The 21176-nt window shown below is 38.5% G+C and overlaps 3 protein-coding genes across 5 annotated transcripts; 1 reads left to right on the top strand and 2 right to left on the bottom strand.

The window, feature by feature from the left end:
• The first annotated feature begins 1393 nt into the window (after window positions 1–1393).
• On the top strand, window positions 1394–5771 carry LOC111805408 (protein phosphatase 2C 53). Of its 2 annotated transcripts, none has more exons than XM_023690491.2 (5): window positions 1394–1536; window positions 1850–3024; window positions 3107–3424; window positions 3496–3601; window positions 5083–5771. In XM_023690491.2, the coding sequence occupies exons 2-5, from the start codon at window positions 2170–2172 to the stop codon at window positions 5415–5417; spliced, it is 1614 nt and encodes a 537-aa protein (XP_023546259.2). In that variant the 5' UTR covers window positions 1394–1536; window positions 1850–2169; the 3' UTR covers window positions 5418–5771. The 2 variants fall into 2 exon arrangements, with proteins under 2 accessions (XP_023546259.2, XP_023546260.2); XM_023690492.2 differs by lacking the exon at window positions 1394–1536 and adding an exon at window positions 1543–1686.
• A 2785-nt stretch (window positions 5772–8556) lies between these two features.
• LOC111805409 (putative WRKY transcription factor 43) lies at window positions 8557–10219 on the bottom strand. Of its 2 annotated transcripts, none has more exons than XM_087128391.1 (3): window positions 9769–10219; window positions 8942–9077; window positions 8557–8858 (listed from the first exon to the last, which is right to left on the bottom strand). In XM_087128391.1, the coding sequence occupies exons 1-3, from the start codon at window positions 9974–9976 to the stop codon at window positions 8738–8740; spliced, it is 465 nt and encodes a 154-aa protein (XP_086984517.1). In that variant the 5' UTR covers window positions 9977–10219; the 3' UTR covers window positions 8557–8737. The 2 variants fall into 2 exon arrangements, with proteins under 2 accessions (XP_086984517.1, XP_023546261.1); XM_023690493.2 differs by having other exon boundaries at window positions 8942–9074; window positions 9769–10213.
• Window positions 10220–11353: 1134 nt separating this feature from the next.
• LOC111805487 (uncharacterized) lies at window positions 11354–14649 on the bottom strand. Its single transcript, XM_023690590.2, has 3 exons — window positions 14161–14649; window positions 12802–13146; window positions 11354–11929 (listed from the first exon to the last, which is right to left on the bottom strand). Exons 1-3 carry the CDS (start codon window positions 14647–14649, stop codon window positions 11555–11557), a joined length of 1209 nt encoding a protein of 402 aa, XP_023546358.2. The 3' UTR covers window positions 11354–11554.
• Between the last annotated feature and the right edge of the window lie 6527 nt (window positions 14650–21176).

Below are 21176 nucleotides of genomic sequence, written 5' to 3'. Positions count from 1 at the left end.
ATCACGTAAAATATAATAAAAATTATTAAAATTAATACATAAATTTATATATTAAAATTATATATACTTACCTTTATTCCTTTATTTATTTCTATTAAGTTTTAACCATCTTTACTTTTTATTAAATTTAAAACTTTTTAAAAATTAATTAATTTATTAAATATAAAATTAAAATTTAGTTCTAATATATGATTTTTTACCTTTTAAGATTAAATTTGTAATTATTTTAAATAAAAATTATTAAATTTATAATTTAATTTTTTAAAGCTTTATTAATACGTAAATTAAAAATAAACATTTTAATGAAAAAATATTATAATTAATTATATTAGAGATGTCTGTGATTAATGAACATAACATAACTGACATAAAGTATGTACGGTAGAATTTTTAGCTCTCGTAATAATAAAATAAATTATTATATAGTAATGTTCAGGAATGTTTATATAAAGTATGTATGGTAGAATTTCTCGTTCTCGTAATAAATAATAATAAAAACTATTATATAGAGCAATCTTCATTAAAAGTTGATAGCGACGGAAATTTTCCCGAAAAATATTTATATTACAAAATATTACTTATTAAAAAAGATAAAAAAAATTAATATTTTGTTCGTATGAAAAATCTAATATGAGGATCTCATTAATATTTTAAAAAATAATAATGTATAAATTTATAATTATTTAATTTTTAGTTTATTGAAAGCTTTCTGACGGAGAAGCTTTTTGAAAGTATTCAACTTTGAACTTATTGAACGTTTTTAACTTATGAACTCCTCCGACCTCTAGATTATTGAAAATTTTCAACTTTAGCTTATCGAAGGTCGTTGGCTTACAACTTCCTGAAAGTAGTTGCTTTTAGCTTATTCGACGTGTAACTACTTGAACGTGTTCAACTTTTAGCTTATTGAAGGTATTCAACTATTTCTCGAATGTTTTCAGCCTTATAGCTTACCCTTTGGAAATTTAAAATTTTTATGGTTTTCAAGTCTTTTGGGTCCTCCTAGTGCTTCCCGCTCGAGAAGATTCAAGATATTTGATCATCGACTCTTTAGGGTCTTTCTAGAATTTTTGTTTTATTCAATTTTCGACCGAGAGAGCGGAATGAAAACTCAACTCGGAAATAAGACATCAGACAAAAAATGTTTCACACACAAGACAACGTTTTCACGCATTTGTCATTTACAGTAAACCATATTTATTGGTCGGAATTCATTTTCAGCAATAAATGTAAATAGACATTAAAAAAAAAAACATTTTTTTATTTTTTCTTCATCCTCGCCACTGATTGGAAGAAGAACATCATAGTAATTAACAAAAGAACATTTTTGATTGGATTGAAGCGTTCGAAAGGGTAAAGGATTGGGAACATCATGGATTGGTGGGCATTCAAAATCTCGACACGTGTCCTATTCTCTCATCTCTCTCCCAAAAAAGCTATATTTTTTTCAATTCTTTTTCCTCGTATTTTCACACTTTTTATTTCAATTTCAATTTTTTCTGTTCTGGGTCGTCTAATTTTCTGCTTGTTTGAGTGGTAAGCAACCCTTTTCCTCTTCGTTCTTCAGATTCTCTGGGTTTTCTTCGTTTAATTTCATCTTCTTCCTTTGAGTATCATAACCATTTGAAAGAGATAGCCTGAGAGGGATAGTTAGATAGCGAAAGGAAGCTAAATTTCATACGAGAGGTAGCTAAGAGTTGCCTTTGATTTGGGGAAACTCAGCTAATTTTGTTTAAAGGGTTACTATCTTTTTCTAGGGTTTTCCTCTGATTCTTGAGATTTCATCTTTTTTGAGCTGTTTCTCGTGATTGTTCTTAACCCTTTTTCCATGTCTTTCTTGTGTTTACAGATAACAAATTTGGGGCTCTCTCTTTACCTTTCCAGGTTCTTTACGTTCATTTAAAGTTCATCATAGTTCATCTTCAAATTTCTCAAATTTCATGGTTTGATCCACTGAAGTTGACCAGATCTGAATCTTTCATGTTTAAATTCTTTTGGGTCTTGTCAAGTTTCTCACGGATGGGAAATGGTTTGTTCAAACCCATCATTTATATTCCAAGATCATTCTTAATGACAAAAAAAAGCGGTGGATTAGTTGAAATATGAGGGGTTTTGTGAGTTTAAAGGGGTTTTTGGGTAGCTTTTATGTTTGTTTAGGTACAGAATTTGATGGAGGAGATGTCCTCAGCGGTTGTGGTGCCATTTAGGGTAGGTAATTCAGTCTGTGATAACCCCAACATGGCAGCTACCCCCATGGATATCACAAGACTTAAGCTCATGGCAGATACTGCCGGTTTGTTATCCGACTCTGTGACGAAGGCTTCGGATGATTCGATTGAAGTAGTTTCTGATGATTGTAAGAGTTCTAATGGGGAGGAAGAGATTGGTATTGCTGCTGTTTCGGTTACGAATGATGATAAGTGCGAAAGCGTTCCGTTATCGGTTGTGTTATCTCAAAGTAGTAGCAATTGGGTTGCGGTGGATGAGACGATATCGGTTGGATGTGAAGAAGATGATTGTTTATCTTTAGAGGGTGAACAGATTTATGATAGTTCTTGTTCACATTCAGTGGTTAGTGAAACTAGCAGCATTTGTGGTGATGATTTTTTAGGTTCTGAGGTGTCGTTTTTCGAAGCGTTTGATTCGATTACCAATGCGAAGGACGTTAGTTGTGTCGAGATTGCAGCGAAAGGTAATATTGCGAGTTCTTCTTCTGCAGTTGTTAGCCTTGAAGATGATGTTGGAGCATGTAATAACGTGGTTCTTCAGCTGCCTATTGAGGAAAGGGCGAGCGAACCGGTTAGTCGAAGCGTTTTCGAGGTAGATTGTGTACCCCTTTGGGGATTTACGTCGGTATGTGGAAGAAGACCCGAGATGGAAGATGCTGTAGCAACGGTACCTAAGTTTTCAGAACTTCCTGTTGAAATTCTTGTTGGTGACCGAGTTTTCGATGGCTCGAGCAAGGCTATAGCTCATCAAACCGTTCATTTTTTCGGGGTTTACGATGGTCATGGTGGTTCTCAGGTATGCATACGAATTTCCTCGGTCGAGTCTTTTAACCCGTTACCCCGTTACACTGTTGTTTTAACTCGAATCTCGTATATAGGTCGCTAATTATTGTCGTGAACGTATGCATTTGGCTTTATCTGAGGAGATAGAACTTGCTAAGCAAGATATAGCTGCTGGTAATATAAAGGATGATTGTCATGAGCTATGGAGAAAGGCATTCACCAAATGCTTTGTAAAAGTTGATGCTGAAATTGGAGGGGGACCTGGTGTTGAGCCTGTTGCACCAGAAACTGTTGGCTCCACTGCTGTTGTTGCCATTATCTGTGCATCTCATATCATTGTTGCAAATTGTGGCGACTCGAGAGCTGTTCTTTGTCGTCGGAAGGAGCCGATGGCATTGTCCGTGGATCACAAAGTACGTTCGTGCGTTTTATGCTTTCTTTTTCACTGATCTTCATTGGTTTTAATCTCGTCGATGTTTCTCAGCCGAACAGAGAAGATGAATATGAACGGATTGAAGCTGCAGGTGGGAAGGTCATACAGTGGAACGGGCACCGTGTTTTTGGTGTTCTAGCGATGTCGAGATCGATCGGTATGTCTTCTGCTACCCAGTGACTTGAATTGATATCATATTTGCTGCTAAACATGCCCCAATGGCTACAAGTCAAAGGATCTTTCCTATCAGACCTTTTTATGACAAGTGGATGCCAGTTAGGAGTTCCATTTATTAATAAAGCGTGGAATATTGTGTGTGGTGCTGTTCTTACATTTCTTGGTGGAGTCCATTTTGAAATCCCACGTCGGTGGGAGAGGAGAACGAAGCATTATTTATAAGGATGTGGAAATCTCTCCCTAGTAGACTCGTCTTAAAATTTTGAGGGGAAGCCCGGAAGGGAAAGCCCAAAGATGACAATATCTGCTAGCGGTGGGCTTGGGCTATTATAAATGGTATTAGAGTCAGTCACCAAGCGGTGTGCCAGCGAGGGCGTTGGGTCTCCAAGGGGGTGGATTGGGAGATCCCACATCAGTTGGAGAGGGGAACGAAACATTCCTTACATGGGTCTCTAGTAGACACGTTTTAAAACCTTGAGGAGAAGCCGAAATAGGACAATATCTACTAGCGGTGGGGTAGAGCTGTTACAAATGGTATCAGAGCCAGTCACCAAGCGGTGTGCCAGTGAAGACGTTGGCCCCCAAGGGGGGTGGATTGTGAGATCCCACATCGGTTGGAGAGGAGAACAAAACATTTCTTATAAGGGTTTCTAGTAGATAAGTTTTAAAAACTTGAGAGGAAGCCCAAAGAGGACAATATCTGATAGTGGTGGGGTTGGGCTGTTACAAATGGTATCAGAGCCAGTCACCAGACGGTGTGCCAACGAGGACGCTGGCCCTCAAGGGGGGTGGATTGTGAGATCTTACATCGGTTAGAGAGGAGGACAAAACATTCCTTATTAGGGTCTCTAGCAAACACGTTTTAAAACCTTGAGGGGAAGCCCAAAGAAGACAATATCTGCTAGTGGTGGGGTTGGACTGTTACGAATGGTATTAGAGTCAGTCACCAGACGGTGTGCCAGCGAGAGCGCTGGCCCCAACGAGAGTGGATTGTGAGATCCCATATCGATTGGAGAGGGGAACAAAACAGGAAACTTCTCTCTAGCAGACACGTTTTAAAACCTTAAGGGAAAGCCCAGAAAGGAAAGCCCAAAGAGGATAATATCGGCTAACCATGGGCTTAAGCTATTACATCCACATTTTTGAAGTCCTTCCCATAAATGAATGACAATTGAGGATAGAGTTCACATTGTACTCTTCTTCGAATCAAGAGACACTTTTAGATCTGTCGTGTATAAGCAAAATGAATTCGCTATTATATTATATTAAGTCAAGATAGGAATCGTATCAAAATGAGCTACTTTGACATCTCTTGTGGCCGCGTGCTACCGTTCATATGCACGGTTTCGAGTTCTAGTAGTAGCGAAGCGTTATAGCATATCATAAGAATTTCAACTTCTGAAGTGCTGGGTTGTTCTATGTGATACCATGTTTTTGAGTTTTCAAACCACTGGGTTGCAGGTGATAGATACTTGAAACCATGGATCATCCCGGAGCCAGAAGTGATGTTCATCCCTCGAGCGAAAGACGACGAATGTCTCGTTCTAGCCAGTGATGGTTTATGGGACGTGATGTCAAACGAAGAGGTATGCGACCTGGCTCGAAGACGAATCCTTCTTTGGCACAAGAAGAACGGTGTCAGTTTACCTTCTGAGAGAGGGGTGGGGATTGATCCTGCAGCCCAAGCAGCCGCGGAATACCTCTCGAAACGAGCTCTTCAAAAGGGCAGCAAAGACAACATCACGATCGTCGTGATCGATTTGAAAGCTCATTGGAAGTTCAAGACGAAATCATAACGAAATCATTCTTCCTTTTTTAGTTGTACTTGTACCATATTCTTGTTATGATTTACGAGACAAAGAACACGATGATATTAATGTTCGCCCGACTATTTTTCTTCGGGGCATTATGATATTAATGATATGAATGTTAAGGAAGTATGCAGCATTCCAGATTCTCCATGGCGCTTGGAGCATTTGTTATATAAGCTCCGAGTTCTAACGAGTTTTGGCAATGTAAATGGCTGCAGCAGCAATGTAATAGAATAGGTGAAGCAAACTGGGAGACTCTTCCACGTTTATGCACTATTTTCTTTGTATCAATTCCTACTCTTGGTGCTTATCATAAGGAATTAGCAGAAATTCAGGTTATTTCTTATGTTCTTTTCAGATTCTTATACAAACATCTCATATTCGATAACACGTTTACGAATCGATCGAAAGATCGAACCATCGACTTTTTGAATGATAATCGATTCGAAATTTATCTAAATTTTGAACAAATTACGGAAGAATGAATGAGCGTTGAATTGAAATGTGTATAAATAAAAGGCGCGAGGACGTACAGGGATTTCGTTGGCCGAGAAGTTTCCAAGAACAGCCGCGATTGCTTCGTCGACGGCCATTGAATGGAGTGGTAGTATCTCAATCAATGAGTATCAAGAGACAATGTGAAGGCTCCGGTTCTGCAACATCGTCGTGTGCTGATCTCAGGGCGGCATATCACAATTTTTTCAATCGGTTCGTTTCCGTTTTCATTCGCTAAACCCTAATTCGTTTGAAGTTCCTCGTTGTTCTAGCGATTCCGGTTTTTGATTTGCAGATGGTACTCGGAGAAGCGGAGAACCTTGCGTCTCTGAGTGGTTGAAGTTCAGAGCTCGCCTCTCCGTATGGCTTTGATCTTTGTTCATTCCTCCATGAAAGCTGATGCGAGATAACAATCAAGATTGGCTTCATTGTCGATGGTACGCTTGAATTCATTGATTCCTGCAATTACTCAGTCATTTTTATATACTCTTGAGGCTTTTACGAACTTGAAAATCATGTCTGGTTGTTCTTCACTGTTCTTAGAATCAACATGCCTGCATTTTGAAATTCAGTTTCAATCTCTCCTCGTTTCATTTCACCATTGTTATGGATCGTTTTGCTACTTGAGCTGTAACTCATTTGAAGAACATCTGAACTTTAATTATAATTAACATTCCACAACCTAACCATCGCTAGCATATATTGTCTGCTTTAGCTTGATAAAATACGATTGCTAGGGAGAGGTTTCCACACCCTTGTAATGAATGTTTCATTCACCTATCCATACGATGTGAGATCTCACAATCCACCCCTTGGGGACCTAGCATCGTTGCTGGCATATTGCTTGGTGTCTGACTCTAATACCATTTGCAACAGCCCGACCCCACCGCTAGTAGATATTGTCATATTTGGGCTTTCCCTTCTGGGCTTCCTCTCAAAGTTTTAGATATGGAGAGGGTCTAGCCCTACTCCGACCAGTGCCTCGCACTATTCGGTGACTGGCCTTGATACCATTTGTAAGTCTGAGACCACTGTTAGTAGATATTGTCCGCTTTGGCCCGTTATGTCTCGACGTCAGCCTCACGGTTTTGAAACGCGTCTACTAGGGAGAGGTTTCCACACTCTTATAAGGAATGCTTCGTTCTCCTCTCCAATCGACATGAGATCTCACAATCCACCTCTTTGGGGACCCAGCGTCCTTGCTGGCACACCGCTTGGTAGATGGCTCCGATACCGTTTGTAATAGCCTAACCCCACCGCTAGCAGATACTATCCTATTTGGGGTTTCCCTTACGGACTTTCCCTCAAGGTTTTAAAATGTGTCTACTATGGGGAGGGTCTAGCCTTACTCCGACCAGTGCCTCGCACTATCCGGTGATTGGCTCTGATAACATTTGTAACAGCCCCAGACTACTGCTAATAGATATTGTCTGCTTTAGCCCGTTACATATTGTCGTTAGTCTCACAGTTTTAAAACGCGTCTACTAGGGAGAGGTTTTCACACCCTTATAAGGGATGCTTCGTTCTCCTCTTCAACCGATGTAGGATCTCACAATCCACCTCTTGGAGATCCAGCATCCTCTCTGGCACACTGCCCAATGTCTGGCTCTGATACCATTTGCAACCACCCAACCCCACTGCTAGCAAATATTATTCTCTTTGGGCTTTCTCTCAAAGTTTTAAAATGCGTCTACTATGGAGAGAGTCTAGCTCTACTCCGACTAGTGACGGGCTTTGTACCATTTGTAATAGCCCGAGACCACCAATAGTAGATATTACCCGCTTTGGCCCGTTACGTATCGCCGTCAACCTTATGATTTTGAAATGCGTCTACTAGGGAAAAATTTCTATACCCTTATAAAGAATGGTTCGTTCTTCTCTCCAACTAATGTGAGATCTCACGTAGATAGATACAACTAGATCAGCTGATTAATAGAAAAGTTAATGTGTTCTATGGTGGTGTTCTTTTCTTTGCAAAATTCACTTCCTTTGGCAGTAACCCTGCAGCCCATTCCCACTTAAAAAGAGCCACTGTTACAGAACCTAAGATTTTGTTCCTTTCTTTTACCTATTTTTTCATGTTTTTCCCAGTTTATGAAAGAATATATAAGGACATGCAAAAATAAGGCACAACACGACACAAATCCAACCAAATCAAACTAAGATCATAAATTACATTAAGATATAGATATTTGTAGGATCCCACATCAGTTGGAGAGGGGAATAAAATATTTCTTATAAGAGCGTGAAAACCTTTCCCTAGTAGAATGCATTTTAAAACCGTGAGGCTAACGGCGTAATAGTGATACGTAACGGGTCAAAGTAGACAATATTTGCTTGGGTTATTACAAGTGGTATTAGAGCCAGTCACCGAGCGGTGTGCCAACGAGGACGCTGGCCTCTAGAGAGATGGATCTTGAAATCCCACATCGGTCAGAGAGGAACGAAACACTCTTTATAAGGGTGTGGGAACCTCTCTAGCAAAGAGCTGAGATTGTTTGGGAACAAGCTTGTAGTGGCTCTCGTGGTGTAACTTAGAGATCACTTACGAGACTACGAACCAGTTGTTGGCCCAATGAAAGGATTTGATTCAGCCATTTGATCTGTATCGATATGGATTCATTAAAAAGATCTTTCGATATATGTATCAGTGAATATGATGATGTTGTTTGGTATGGGGCCTCTACTCCACACAGTGCTTGAGACCAGACCAGACAAGATCAACGTATTGAAGCTAGAACTTTGGTTCATAGTCTATTACAAGGATTTTCTTATTAAACATAGGGAGATTTGGTGTAAAAATAAACAAATCAAGAACTTTCATGAGTATGAACACCCTCGTAAGTCGTTATCACGTATTTTGGATCCTCTCGATCTCTCTCGACTCTCTTCTTCACTGGGCAGCCTTCGACCGAGCATTTGTAGTAGTTCCTGCATTTCGTAGATGGTCGAGCCAAACCGGATTAACAATGAAACATGTTATGTTTATGTTTAGACAGAATTCATTTTCTTACCTCGGATTTGGGCTGTTCTTCACCATCTTCTTTCCATACTTCCTCCACTTGAAACCATCATCTAGAACCTCAACTTCTGATTTGGTCTTGAATGCAAATCTTTCTCTAACTTCCCTCTCTCTCCCACTGTCTCCTACTAACACCCTTAAACATCATTCATCCGGCCATGAAAGTCTACTATTAGCAGATATTATCCACTTTGACTCATAACGTATCGCCATCAACCTCACGATTTTAAAACGCGTCTGTTAGGGAGAGGTTTCCACACCCTTAAATGCTTCGCTCCCCTCTCCAACCGATGTGAGATCTCACAATCCACCTCCCTTGGGAGCCAGCGTCCTCGCTGGCACACCACCCAGTGTTTGGCTCTGATACCATTTGTAACAACCCATGCCCACTGTTAGAAGATATTGTCTGCTTTCGCTCGTTACGTATCGCCGTTAGCCTCACAGTTTTAAAATGTGTCTGCTAAGGAGAGGTTTCCACACTCTTATATGGAAAACTTCGTTCTCCTCTTCAACCAATGTGGGACCTCACAATCCACACCATTGGGCTCCAGCGTCCTCGCTGGCACACTACCCAGTGTCTAGCTCTAATACCATTTGTAACAGCTCAAGCCCACCGCTAGCAACTATTGTCTGCTTTGGTTTATTATGTATTGCCATCAGCCTCACGGTTTTAAAACGCACCTGTTAGGGAGAGGTTTCCACACTCTTATAAAGAATATTTTGTTCTCCTCCCCAACTGATATGGGAACTCCCATTTTAGTGATGGTTAGCAGAAAAGACTTACAATCACTAAAATGTAATAATAAGAGTTATGCTTACTACTGCTAGGTTCTCCTTGCTGAATTGTGCTTCCAACAAACTCCTCAATCTCCCCCGACTGATAAACCGGGTACATCGCCGAGTCGACCAGAGGCGGAGAGTTTTCATCGAGCCACCTATCGAACATCCAGTCCGTAAACTCGAACCCCGGCTGCTCGGGAAGATCGTTCTCCGACATAACAAGGTGCTGGTTACTATTGTAAGACATTTGGAAACTGAGAAGCAAAAACAAAATAGACAGTTCTTGGTTTTGAATCTGAATTCAAATTTTGAGATATTAACGAAAGACTTAATAGCAAAAATATGAACTGAGTTCAGGTTGATAGGCAGCTTCCTCCAAACTTAGGAAGCTTCGAAGCTAATGCTTAATATAATGAACGATGAAGACCATCAAGTCTAGATTATGAAGTTTGTGTGGGGTATGCCATAACAGATGACTCTGAGTCCACTTTTGAACAAAATGTGTTCATTTCACTTCACCATCATTACCTCCCTACCACCAACCCCTTCATCGGGCTATCAACAACGATTCAATTCAACGTACGACTAAATCAATGCTTACAAAAAACGTAGTCCCGAGCCCTGTTATGTTCAAGTTCATATGATATAAGTGCGGTTACGTTAAAAAAACGTAGTCTCGAGCCCGGTCATATAGTGTTTTCAAATCTCATATATTCCAGTCTTCAAAGTCCCACAAAACCCTAATTCCAAAATGGAAATTATTATTTTTTGGTCCTCTAAATTGAAAATTATATTGAAAAATTGAACTTTTTTTGAAATGGGTAACATCATTTAATTTTTTTTTTTTTAAAATAAAACAATAAATATAGATTTTTAAAATTATATTAATTAGCTTTTGTATATTTTCGTAATCATAACATAATTCATTTTTATTTTAGATAAAAGTAAATAATTTTGTAATCATAGAATTGCGTTATTGTTAGCAATAATAATTACAAAAAAAAATAAAAATAAAAAATAAACTAAGTCAATTTTCACTAAATCTTAAACAGTAACAAGAAAAGTCAAGGTCAATAGAAGAGGGGGCCCCACCATTCAAAATTCCGTCCAATTCTTTGACAGCGTTGAAAAAGTCAACATAAAAAACATACTCCTTCCCCGGCGGACTGACGGACGGGAATAAAACGTTGGATCGTCTTACGTCACCATGCTGACGTAATCAACCACGTGGCTACAATGGCTGCGCCACCTCAGTCAATGCGAAAACCACTGCTCAAGTCATCGTTTACCAAAACCAATAAGTGGATTACATTATAAAAGATTTGTATTATTTTATTTTTAAATTTTAGTTTTTATTTTATAATTAATTAATTTATTAAATTTTAATTTTTAGCGAGTAAATTCATATATTTTTAAAATATAAAATTTATAATTTAAAGATTTGACTTTTATTAATCTCACATGGTAACGATTTGATTTTGAATTAGTCAGTTTCTACTAGACTTGTACTAAACGATTATGCTCGATGAACCATACCCTTCGAGAATTTGGGGTTATCCCATAATAACAAAAAGTTATCAAGCTTCAAATCAACAAAGCCCACGAGAGTTATAACAAGCTGCAATCCATTATTATTTTGATTTGCTACTTAATGGTTGTAACTGTCCAAGCCGACCACAAGCCCGAAAAGGAAAGTCTAAATAAGACAATATCAGTTAACGGTGAGCTCAAATCGTTACAATGGTCGTTGTTGAAGATCGTTGAAGTTCTACGTTCGTTAATTAAAGAGAAGATCAGGAGTATAGAACTAAAGAACATTATCGCCCTAGGATTGTGGAGGAATAGGGGGAGGAAAAGTAATGGGCTTTTTCAAAGGAGAAGGCCTTTTACGGAAGCCATATCGCAAAACAAAGAACAGATAGAGAAGGACGAAGATGGCGGTGATGGATATCAAGAAGGTGAAGCCGGCAGCATCTTGGCCAGACAAGGCGGTCAAAAACGCGGCCGATATCGAATAAGTGGCGAGCAGCGAGAGGGTGGACATGTACTTAGCGTAAACAATCAAGGCCTCAGAAACCATGCCGCTGTTGGAGACGCGGTTGCTGACGTGCAGGAGCAGCTCCATTAGCGAGAATATGAACGCCCACGACGCAAACGTTATGAAGAACACGTAAAGTTTTGGGCTTTTTGCTGCCATTACCTGCTCAAACCAATTTCATTTCATTGTTCTAACCAAAAAAAAAAAAAAAAAAACTTAGTTTTTTAAAAAATATTCCTATCGTTAATTTTGAGTGTAGGGTAGAAAATTAGTATTTCATTTTAAAAATTAGGAAGGTACCGGAGTTGGGTTAGATTGGATTGGAGAAATTTTTTACACTGTCTAAAATTTTGGGTTGGTTGGGTCGGTGATCCAGTAACCCAAATATAATTCACAACATAATCGAACTCGAGAATAAGAGGGGTGGGTTGATTTCAGTTGTCCGGTTATTTTTTAAATTATTTTTTTTAAAAAAATCTTATTTATCCATAATACACGTTAGGTTAATAGTTAAAATTTAATAAAATTCAAATATCAAACGTTTCAGAACATCACAGACATTTTCAAATATTTTTAGTTTTCATAATAATCTTAAAAGAAAAATAGGGTTGGTTCCACCTCTATTTTCGGGATGGTTGGGTTGGTAGGTAGGGTTGGGTTCCATCCTTATTTTCGGGTTGATTGGGTTGGTCAGGTTCCCAAAATTCAACCAAACCCAAACATTCATTACGCATCACTGACATCAATTACAAATGTCAAATATTCTTAATTTTCATAATAATTTTAAAAGTAAGGTAGGGTTGGGTTCGGTATCAACCCTATTTTCGGGTTGGTTGGGTTGACCTACGAATCGGCTCAAAATTGTCCGTTTTCAAAAAATTCAACCAAACACAAGTCGGGAAAAAAAAAAAAAAAAAAACTAACCCAACCCATGTTTTATGTTTTAAGTTAGGTAGTCCGAGTTGCTCGACCTCTTGGATCTTATTGCCAATGAACTTTTTGGTTAAGGACTCAAAATTGTAATACACCATTACCGATTTTCCAGCTACTTGAGGACTGGAGATGACCGAGCTGTTGTTGATATGGGCACCATCCTCTTGCCAGACGCCGCCGGGTGGGTTGACGACGGCTTGGAAGGCCATGGTGGCGATGAGGGATGCCACCACCATCAAAGTGTCCTTCTTTCTGGCCCAAATCTCCTGGGAGGTTGTCGAACTTAGCGCCGATGAGCGGACGGCTCCATGGCCACGGAGGAAATTGGCCGTCCTCACTCTCTTTGGATACACCATGGGACAATCTATCAACAGGTCTAGTGGTGTGAGCCCCTTTGAACTTAAAGCATTCACCTCGATTTCTAAGCCGAGTAAGTATTGAACTATCTGCAAAAAAAAACGACATCACTTTTATTTTCTTCATAACTTACCGACCACCTCTTTAGATCTCACATCAGTTGGAGAAAGGAACAGATCATTCCTTATAAGGGGTGTGAAAACCTCTCCCTAGCAGACACGTTTTAAAATCGTGAAGCTAATGACTATACGTAATGGGCTAAAGTAAATAATATCTACTAGTGGTGGGTTTGGACCGTTGATAGCAAACAATATCTACTAGTAATGGGTTTGAGCTATTACTTCTCATTAGAGATATCCATTTTAACTGCGAAGACCTGCCCTGAATAGAGATGTAACAGTCTAAGCCCAACGCTAGCAAATGTTGTCCGCATTAGCCCGCTATATATCATCATCAGCCTTACTATTTTAAAATGCGTCTGCGAAGACCTGCCTGGAATATTGTCTGATGATAGTAGACAGTAGTATCTACTAATGGTGGGTTTAGGATATTACTTTTCATTAGAGATATCCATTTTAACTTCAAAGACTTGCCCTGAACAGAGATGTAACCATCCAAATCCACCGCTAGCAAACGTTGTCCGTATTAGCCCATTACATATTGTCATCAGCCTCACAGTTCTAAAACACGTATGCTAGAGAGAGGTTTCCACACCCTCATAAGAAATGATTCGTTGCCCAAATGATATCAAATGCTAGGGAGAGGTTTCCACACCCTTATAAAGTTGAATGCACAAATGCCAGAGATTTTAAAACGTTGGCTTGGCCTATTACAAATGGTATCAGACCCAGATACCGAGCATGCTAGCGAGGACGCTAGCCCCCATGGAGGTGGAATAAGAGATCGCACATCGGTCGGAGAGAGAAACGAATCATTCCTTACAAGGGTGTGGAAACCTCCTCTTAACGGAAGCATTTTAAAACCGTGAGGCTAACGACTGTAAGTAACGGGCCAAAGTAGTCAATATCGGGTGAATTTAGATTTCTCCCCGTTAGCTAAACGGAACGAAAACCGGATATATTTGAATCCATTTCAAAGATTACCTCAAGATGTTGATTATAAACGGCAAGATGGAGGAGAGTGAAGCCAAGATCATCCTTAGCATTGAGAAAGGTCTTAACATCATATCTACCCTCAATCCCTCCGACCAGCAGCCGCCCATTCATAGCCGCAAAATGCATAGGATTTCTGCCATCATTACTGCACAGAAAGCAGAGTTCCGAATCAAATTGAAGCAAGTGCGTAATGATATTGAGATGCCCATTGGCAGCCGCCATGTGCAGAGCCGACAAGCCTTGGCGGTCGGAGTGGTGGGCTGACGCAGGCTCCAATTCCAACACCCTCACCACAAAATCAAAGTGCCCAAAAGAGGCAGCCACTTGAAGTGGGGGCTCAGGGAGAAGGTCGTATGGGTCGTCCAAGAGGGTGCCGCCCATAAGGAGCGATGGGTGTCGGTCGCTGATGTCTTGCAAGGGGTTTACGTCCCCATTGTGTGCTGCTTCGTACAGCCGCCTGCTAATTAGGTTTGTCATGTATAGCGACATATTTGATGCTCTCTATTGAGGGATGGCAAAGCTTGATGATGGGCTATATAGAATCAACCAGATTCTTGTTCTTTGTTTTTTTTGGATAATTTTATTAAGAGGGCATTGCCGTTCCGTGAAATTACACATTCGATCGAGAGGAAAACGAAACCTTCCTTATAAGGATATCAGACACGTTTTAAAAAATCGTGAAACTGATGGAAATACATAACAGGTCAAAATGGACAATATCTAGTAGTGGGGGTTTGAGCTGTATATAAGTTGCAATTATAACTTACAAAAAAAAACCCGTCTTTGGATCTAGTTTCTAACGCTTATAAAAGGGTGTAGCAATGAGTAACTCAAGCTCTAACGTTAACTAGTTTGTAGTCGGAAACCTCATTGATATAATCGTTTATAGTCACTCACAAGAGGTTTGGAGTCGTGAGTTCAGTGTTTCGAGTGTAATAGGAAAAGAAGTAGTATGTAAAATCGTGTTTAGAAAAAAAAATGTTATTATAACAGCTCGAGCCCACTACTAGCCGACATTGTCCTATTTGGGTTTTTCCTTTCGAACTTTTGCTCAACATTTTTAAAACGTGTCTGGTAAGAAGAGATTTCTACATCCCTATAAAGAATGTTTATACTGGAGCAAGTGTCAAAGAAGGAGAGAGTAGCAGCTATGGTGAAGCCAGATACTCGAAGCCATTTAAGATACGACACGACAGTATCTAAAGACAACTAATGAGGACGAGAAAGTCGCCTTTATTGTAAGATTTCAGGTACTAAGGAGTAATTAATCAAATTCTAGTGGGGAAAATTATTGTAACAATTTTGGCTAGTTGGAATGTGCGTAGGTGGACAAATTTTTAAAGGGATAAAATAAGCCGAAATTATTGGTGGTCTCTAGGCCGGCTGCCGACCGACCGGGTTTTATAATTTCAAGGAAATTAAAAAAAATATATATATATATATAAGGAAGCAATAAAATGATAATAATGTAAATATAAATGATAAATAAGCGTAAAATATTTATTAATAATTTTCATAAATATAATTTTTATCCTCTATATATATATATATATATATATATATATATATATATATATATATATATATATATATATATATATATGATTGAGACATGATATTTTTGTCTATATAGTTTATTTTACTTAATATTATAGAAAAATTATTTTCACGATAACTTATGTTTATTTAAGAATTTCGAGAGTGTTTTAAATGTTAGGAACGATTTTGAAAATATTTTATGTTTGTGCCCATGATATGATTTCGTCTATGGCATGTGAATGCTCTCGGGATTTGAGACCCACTTGAATATGTAGATAGTATATAGCATTATCCATGACATATTGAGGATCGTTGGTAAATAAGGAACACTATCTCGTGAGATCTTTTGGAGAAACTAAAGGTAGAACCATGAAAGTTTATGTTCAAAGTGGACGATATCATACCATTAGGGGAGGTTCATGATTTCTAACATGGTATCATAGTTATGCATTTAATTTAGCCATGCCAATAAAGTCCTCAAGTGTCGAACAATAAAGTTGTGAGCCTCAAAGGTGTAGTAAAAAAATGTACTCAAATCGAACAAAGTGTGTGCTTTGTTTGAGGGCTCCTAAGGAGTCGAGTCGTGATTAAGAGGAGGCGGTTTGAGAGCTCCATAGGTCTTAGGGGAAGCTCTATGGTGTATTGGGCTCCTTAGAAAGAGTCATCCCTCAATTAATGGGAGACTGCTCCAAGGCTCCATAAGCCTCAGGGGAAGCTCTATGGTATACTGGGCTCCTTAGAAGGAGTCGAGCATCGACTAATGAGAGACTGTTTTAGGGCTCCACAGGTCTCAAGGGAATCTCTATGGTGTATGGGCTCCTTCAAAGGAGTTGAGTCTCAATTAAGGGAGGCTGTTTGAGGGCTCCATAGGCTTCAGAGGAAGTTCTATGGTGTGCTAGACTCCTTCAAAGGAGTCGAGCCTCAATTAATGAGAGGCTGTTCGAGGGCTCCATAGGCCTCAGGGGAAGCTCTATGGTGTACTGGGCTCCGTAGAAAGAGTCAACCCTCAATTAATGGGAGACTGTTCTTCAAGGGCTCCATAAGCCTCAGGGGAAAGCTCTATGGTGTACTGGGCTCCATAGAAAGAGTCAACCCTCGATAATGGGAGGTTTTTCCATAGCTCTATAGGCCTCAAGGGAAGCTTTAGGGTGTACTGGGCTCCTTAGAAAGAGTTGAGTCTCGATTAAGGGAAGGTTGTTCGAGGGCTCAATGGGCCTCATGGAAAGCTCTATGATGTATTATTGAGGATTGTTATGAAAGGAAAGGAGTCCCATCAAGGTTCGTCATTCTTAAGACGTATGTACGTGGATACATACGAGAATACTAATACGAGAATACTAAGATTAGAGGGTGAAGAGGTTTATTGATTGAAACTTAACAAAATCCAGAAAGAGCAATGGAAATGATGTTTAAGATGAAATTGTGTTCCGTACAAGATACAATGCAAGTGGGAGGCCAACAACCGAGAATCCAAGAGAAACAGTGGACATCTGTGTGTCGGGTGTCAAAGCTTTTAGAGAGGACCAATAAGCCACAACCATGGATGTTATTGCGGTTCCCATCGTGAAGTACATGAAGCTCGTCCAAACCGTCAAACGTTCATGGGACTTCATGAGCAACACCATGAGCATGCAAAACACACGGTAATGCCGCTCATGAAATTCGAACACTCAAACCTCATCTTGTCTTTAATGGATTTGTCTGTTTTTGAAATGAAAAAACTTTACCAATGTCACGAATCCTCGTCACTGAAAACTTTAACAACTTTGTTGGAGCTGCTTGTTGAGATATATTATTTATGGAATATATCTTAGATATTATATCTTAATATTCTTCCATTTATGATTTGATTTAGAGTATATTTTATTTTTATTTTATTCTTAATATTTAATTATTTTATATTTTCCTCGTTTGTATTAGCTTGTATCCTATTTAATTTTCTATCTTCCCAATTATATTTTCTATCTCATTCTTAACCCTGCTCCATTAGATTATGGATTAGATTCTTCACTCCACGACCATCAAAACCCTCAGGCTCCGGTGCTCCGTGGGGCTCCGACTCCGTCATCTTTTGGATTGCCAGTTTGGTGGCGCCATTGTGGCAAAACTTCTTCAATCGGTCTGTTCTTGATTGGGAAGCTCTTCTACGTTCATTCTCGACAGAACAAGTCCACTAACCACCCACACCCATCCCAACAAATCCAATGCCAAATTGCTCCTAATGTTCTTGTTTCTCCTTTTTATAATCATATGATATTCTCTATTTGTCTATTTTAAGGAAATTGGTCGTAGTGTTCTTGTTTCTCGTTCCTTGTTGTTTCTTGTTTTTATAATGATATGATATTGTGTTTTGCACTTCAATCTTATACCGATCGATAGTATTGCTTGATTATAAACCCACGATCATTCTCTAAATCAGCGGATATGGATAGTATTGTTCGATCATTCTCTAAATCAGCCGATGTAGGACTTTCATCCAACTGATATAGGGGACTGACGATTGATGATAATCGACGATCACCACTTATTACTAGCAACCGATGATCGGGACCGAGACAAAAAATTAGTGATTGGATTTGATGGTCACTAATGATCATTGATCATTGATCTCGATTAACAAAAGGGGTCATTAACCATTAGTGATTAGTGATTGGGTTTGTCGATCAAGGACTAGTGACCATCCTCAATCTCGTTCTTAATCGTTCGTGGCTGATCCCAAGTCTTGGTCACTAGCCGCTCGTTGCTGATCTCGATTCCTAGCTAGTCACCAATGATCAGTAAATAATTTCAATAAATAATTACAAAAAAAAACTAAAAAGTCAATTTTCACTAAATCTGAAGCAGTAAAAAGAAAAGTCAAGGTCAACAGAAGAGGGGGCCCACCATTCAAAATTCTGTCTAATTCTTTGAGGAGATTATTAACTGCTTTGAAAAAGTCAACAGAAAAACATACTCCTTCCCCGGCGGACTGACGGACGGGAATGAAACGTTGGATCGCCTTACGTCACCATGCTGACGTAATCATCCACGTGGCTTCGACGGCTGCGCCACCTCGGTCAATGCGAAAACCACTGCTCAAGTCATCGTTTGTTTACCAAAACCACTAAGTGGATTTTGTATTATTTTGTTTTTTAAAATTTAAAGTTTTTATCTTATATTTAATTAATATGTTAATATTTAATTTTATGTTAGTAAATTCGTAAAATTTTAAAATATAACCATTTAAAGATTAAATTTACAAATTTAATATTTTAAAAATTTATAGACAAAATTTATAATTTAATCTCAGAAGTGTCAAGATCACGACGCCACACGATTGAAAATATAGTACCGTGATAGTTGTTATCAGAGCCACACTTTATGTGTCTTAGTCAGAAATTAAAGGTGTACACGCGTTGGGTTAGAGAAATTTTTTTAACCGATCCAAAATTTCTGGTTTAGTTAGGTTGGTGACCCAAATAACCCAAACATAATTCACAACACAACCGACCCAATTGAAAAATAAGATGGGCGGGTTAAGTTGGGTTGTCGGGGTATTTTTATTATTATTTTTTAAAAAAATCTAACTTATTTAAAACTCAAATATGAAACATTTATTTTAAATTTTCATAGTAGGGTTGGATTGGGTAACAACTCTATTTTCAGGTTGGTTGGACGGGTCGAATTGACATATAGACTCAAAATTTTCACCTATTTGATTGAGGACAGGAGATGATTGAGTTGTTGATATGGGTACCATCCTCTTAACAGACGCCGTCGAGAGGGTTGACTGACGGCTTGGTACCATCCTCTTTACAAACAATATGGGACGATATCTTTCCATAAGATTTCAAATGTATTCTTGAGTAGCATTCAGTAACAAAGATATCTTTCCACCGTTTCAAAGAATTAGAGACTCGATCTCAACTCATAATGGGTTGTAACCCTGCTTCAACGGTCATATAAAATTGACGGTTGAATATAATAAAATTATTTATAATGTAAAAAAAAATTATTATAATGTACAAAATTGACGGTTGTAACCCTGCTTCAATTGTTGACATTTGTATCGATAAATAATGAAAATATATATGTATAATCCATGATTTGAAAAGGGTGACGGTTTCTTTCGACATCCCAAATAATAATAAGAATAAAAAAAATTAACCATTTGATAAACATTAATTAATAATAATTTAGTCGGGCATAAAACATATTCGAATACAAGTATCACAATATGATTGTTTTTTAACAACAATAAAACATAGATTGATTTTTCTTTCGGTAAAACATGGCTAACTATATTTATCGTGGTCTCGTTCAATGATTTTTCGGACCCAACTCGTCTAAGAGTCTTATTCTTATGATGTTAACCAATTCTATAAGTCACGTGGTTCATAGAATCCTGTGACTTAACCAACTTAGTCATTGACCTAACCGAGACTTGGAATCGTTATGCAAGGCAACTTGAACATAAAATCGTTCACAACCCAATATTTTATTCTAATCTTGTTTGATAAAGTTATTATTTCTACTTCCAATTTTTTTACAAATACCAAACAGTTGTGATATTTCTCGAAAATTGATCGAGACAAAGAGGTTTCATCAAGCCAACAACTAGGTTAGTACAAGCTCATATAAAATCATGGACCATTGGTTGGACTGGGTTGTAAACTCTATTTAAGTTGATCGAATCACCAACCCAGCCAACCCAAAATTTGGAAATTTGGGTTGATCTAGTCAACCAAAGATTTTGTCAGTCTAACATACGAGTACAACTATTTTACATTGTAAAAAACTATATAACCCACCAAATAAGGAAAAGACGAAATTATCCCAAACTTGAAAGATTTAAATATCAATAAAATTCAAGAACTAAAAGGACAAAAATGTAATTTGAAATCAAAATTTAAGAGCAAAAATGTATTTTTCTCAAAATTCTACCCTTTTCTTAATTTTGGAAAGTTGTCTTGTCGGCTGTTCAAGTTGTCCAAGTTGTCCAAATAATTGCAGATTCCCACAGTTCCTCTCGCAGCTTTAGTTAGGCCTCTTCTTAAAACCGCTGGCCGCCCAAACGGGGTTTCAATGGCTAAGTACTCCTACTCGACGTGGGACCTTCTCGGCTCAGTGTTCTTACTAGCACACCACCTCGTGTCCATTCTTTTTTGGCGCTCACCCTTCTCGCTAGTATATCGCCGAGTGTTAGACTTTTATATCATTTGTAATAACCAAAGCTCACCGTTAGCAAATATTGTCATTTTTGGGCTTTCTATTTCAAGTTTTGTTCAAGATTTTTAAAACTTAGTGAGAGATTTCCACACCCTTCTAAAAAAATATTTCGTCCTCTCCCCAACTGATATGGGGTCTCACATGTACGGTCTTTCTTCGACCGATGTGGCGGAGCCCATCTCCCCTTCCTCTTCCAAGTTGAGCCTTTACAAGGATTAAAATATGGATTTGGTCATTAGATTGAAGGACTTAGGCAT

Source organism: Cucurbita pepo, chromosome 11 (genome assembly GCF_057944985.1).
Source record: "Cucurbita pepo subsp. pepo isolate OVF chromosome 11, ASM5794498v1, whole genome shotgun sequence".
NCBI classification, from domain to species: Eukaryota; Viridiplantae; Streptophyta; class Magnoliopsida; order Cucurbitales; family Cucurbitaceae; genus Cucurbita; species Cucurbita pepo.
The sequence above is the reverse complement of the archived record's forward strand: the minus strand, read 5'-3'. Positions and strand labels throughout refer to the sequence as shown.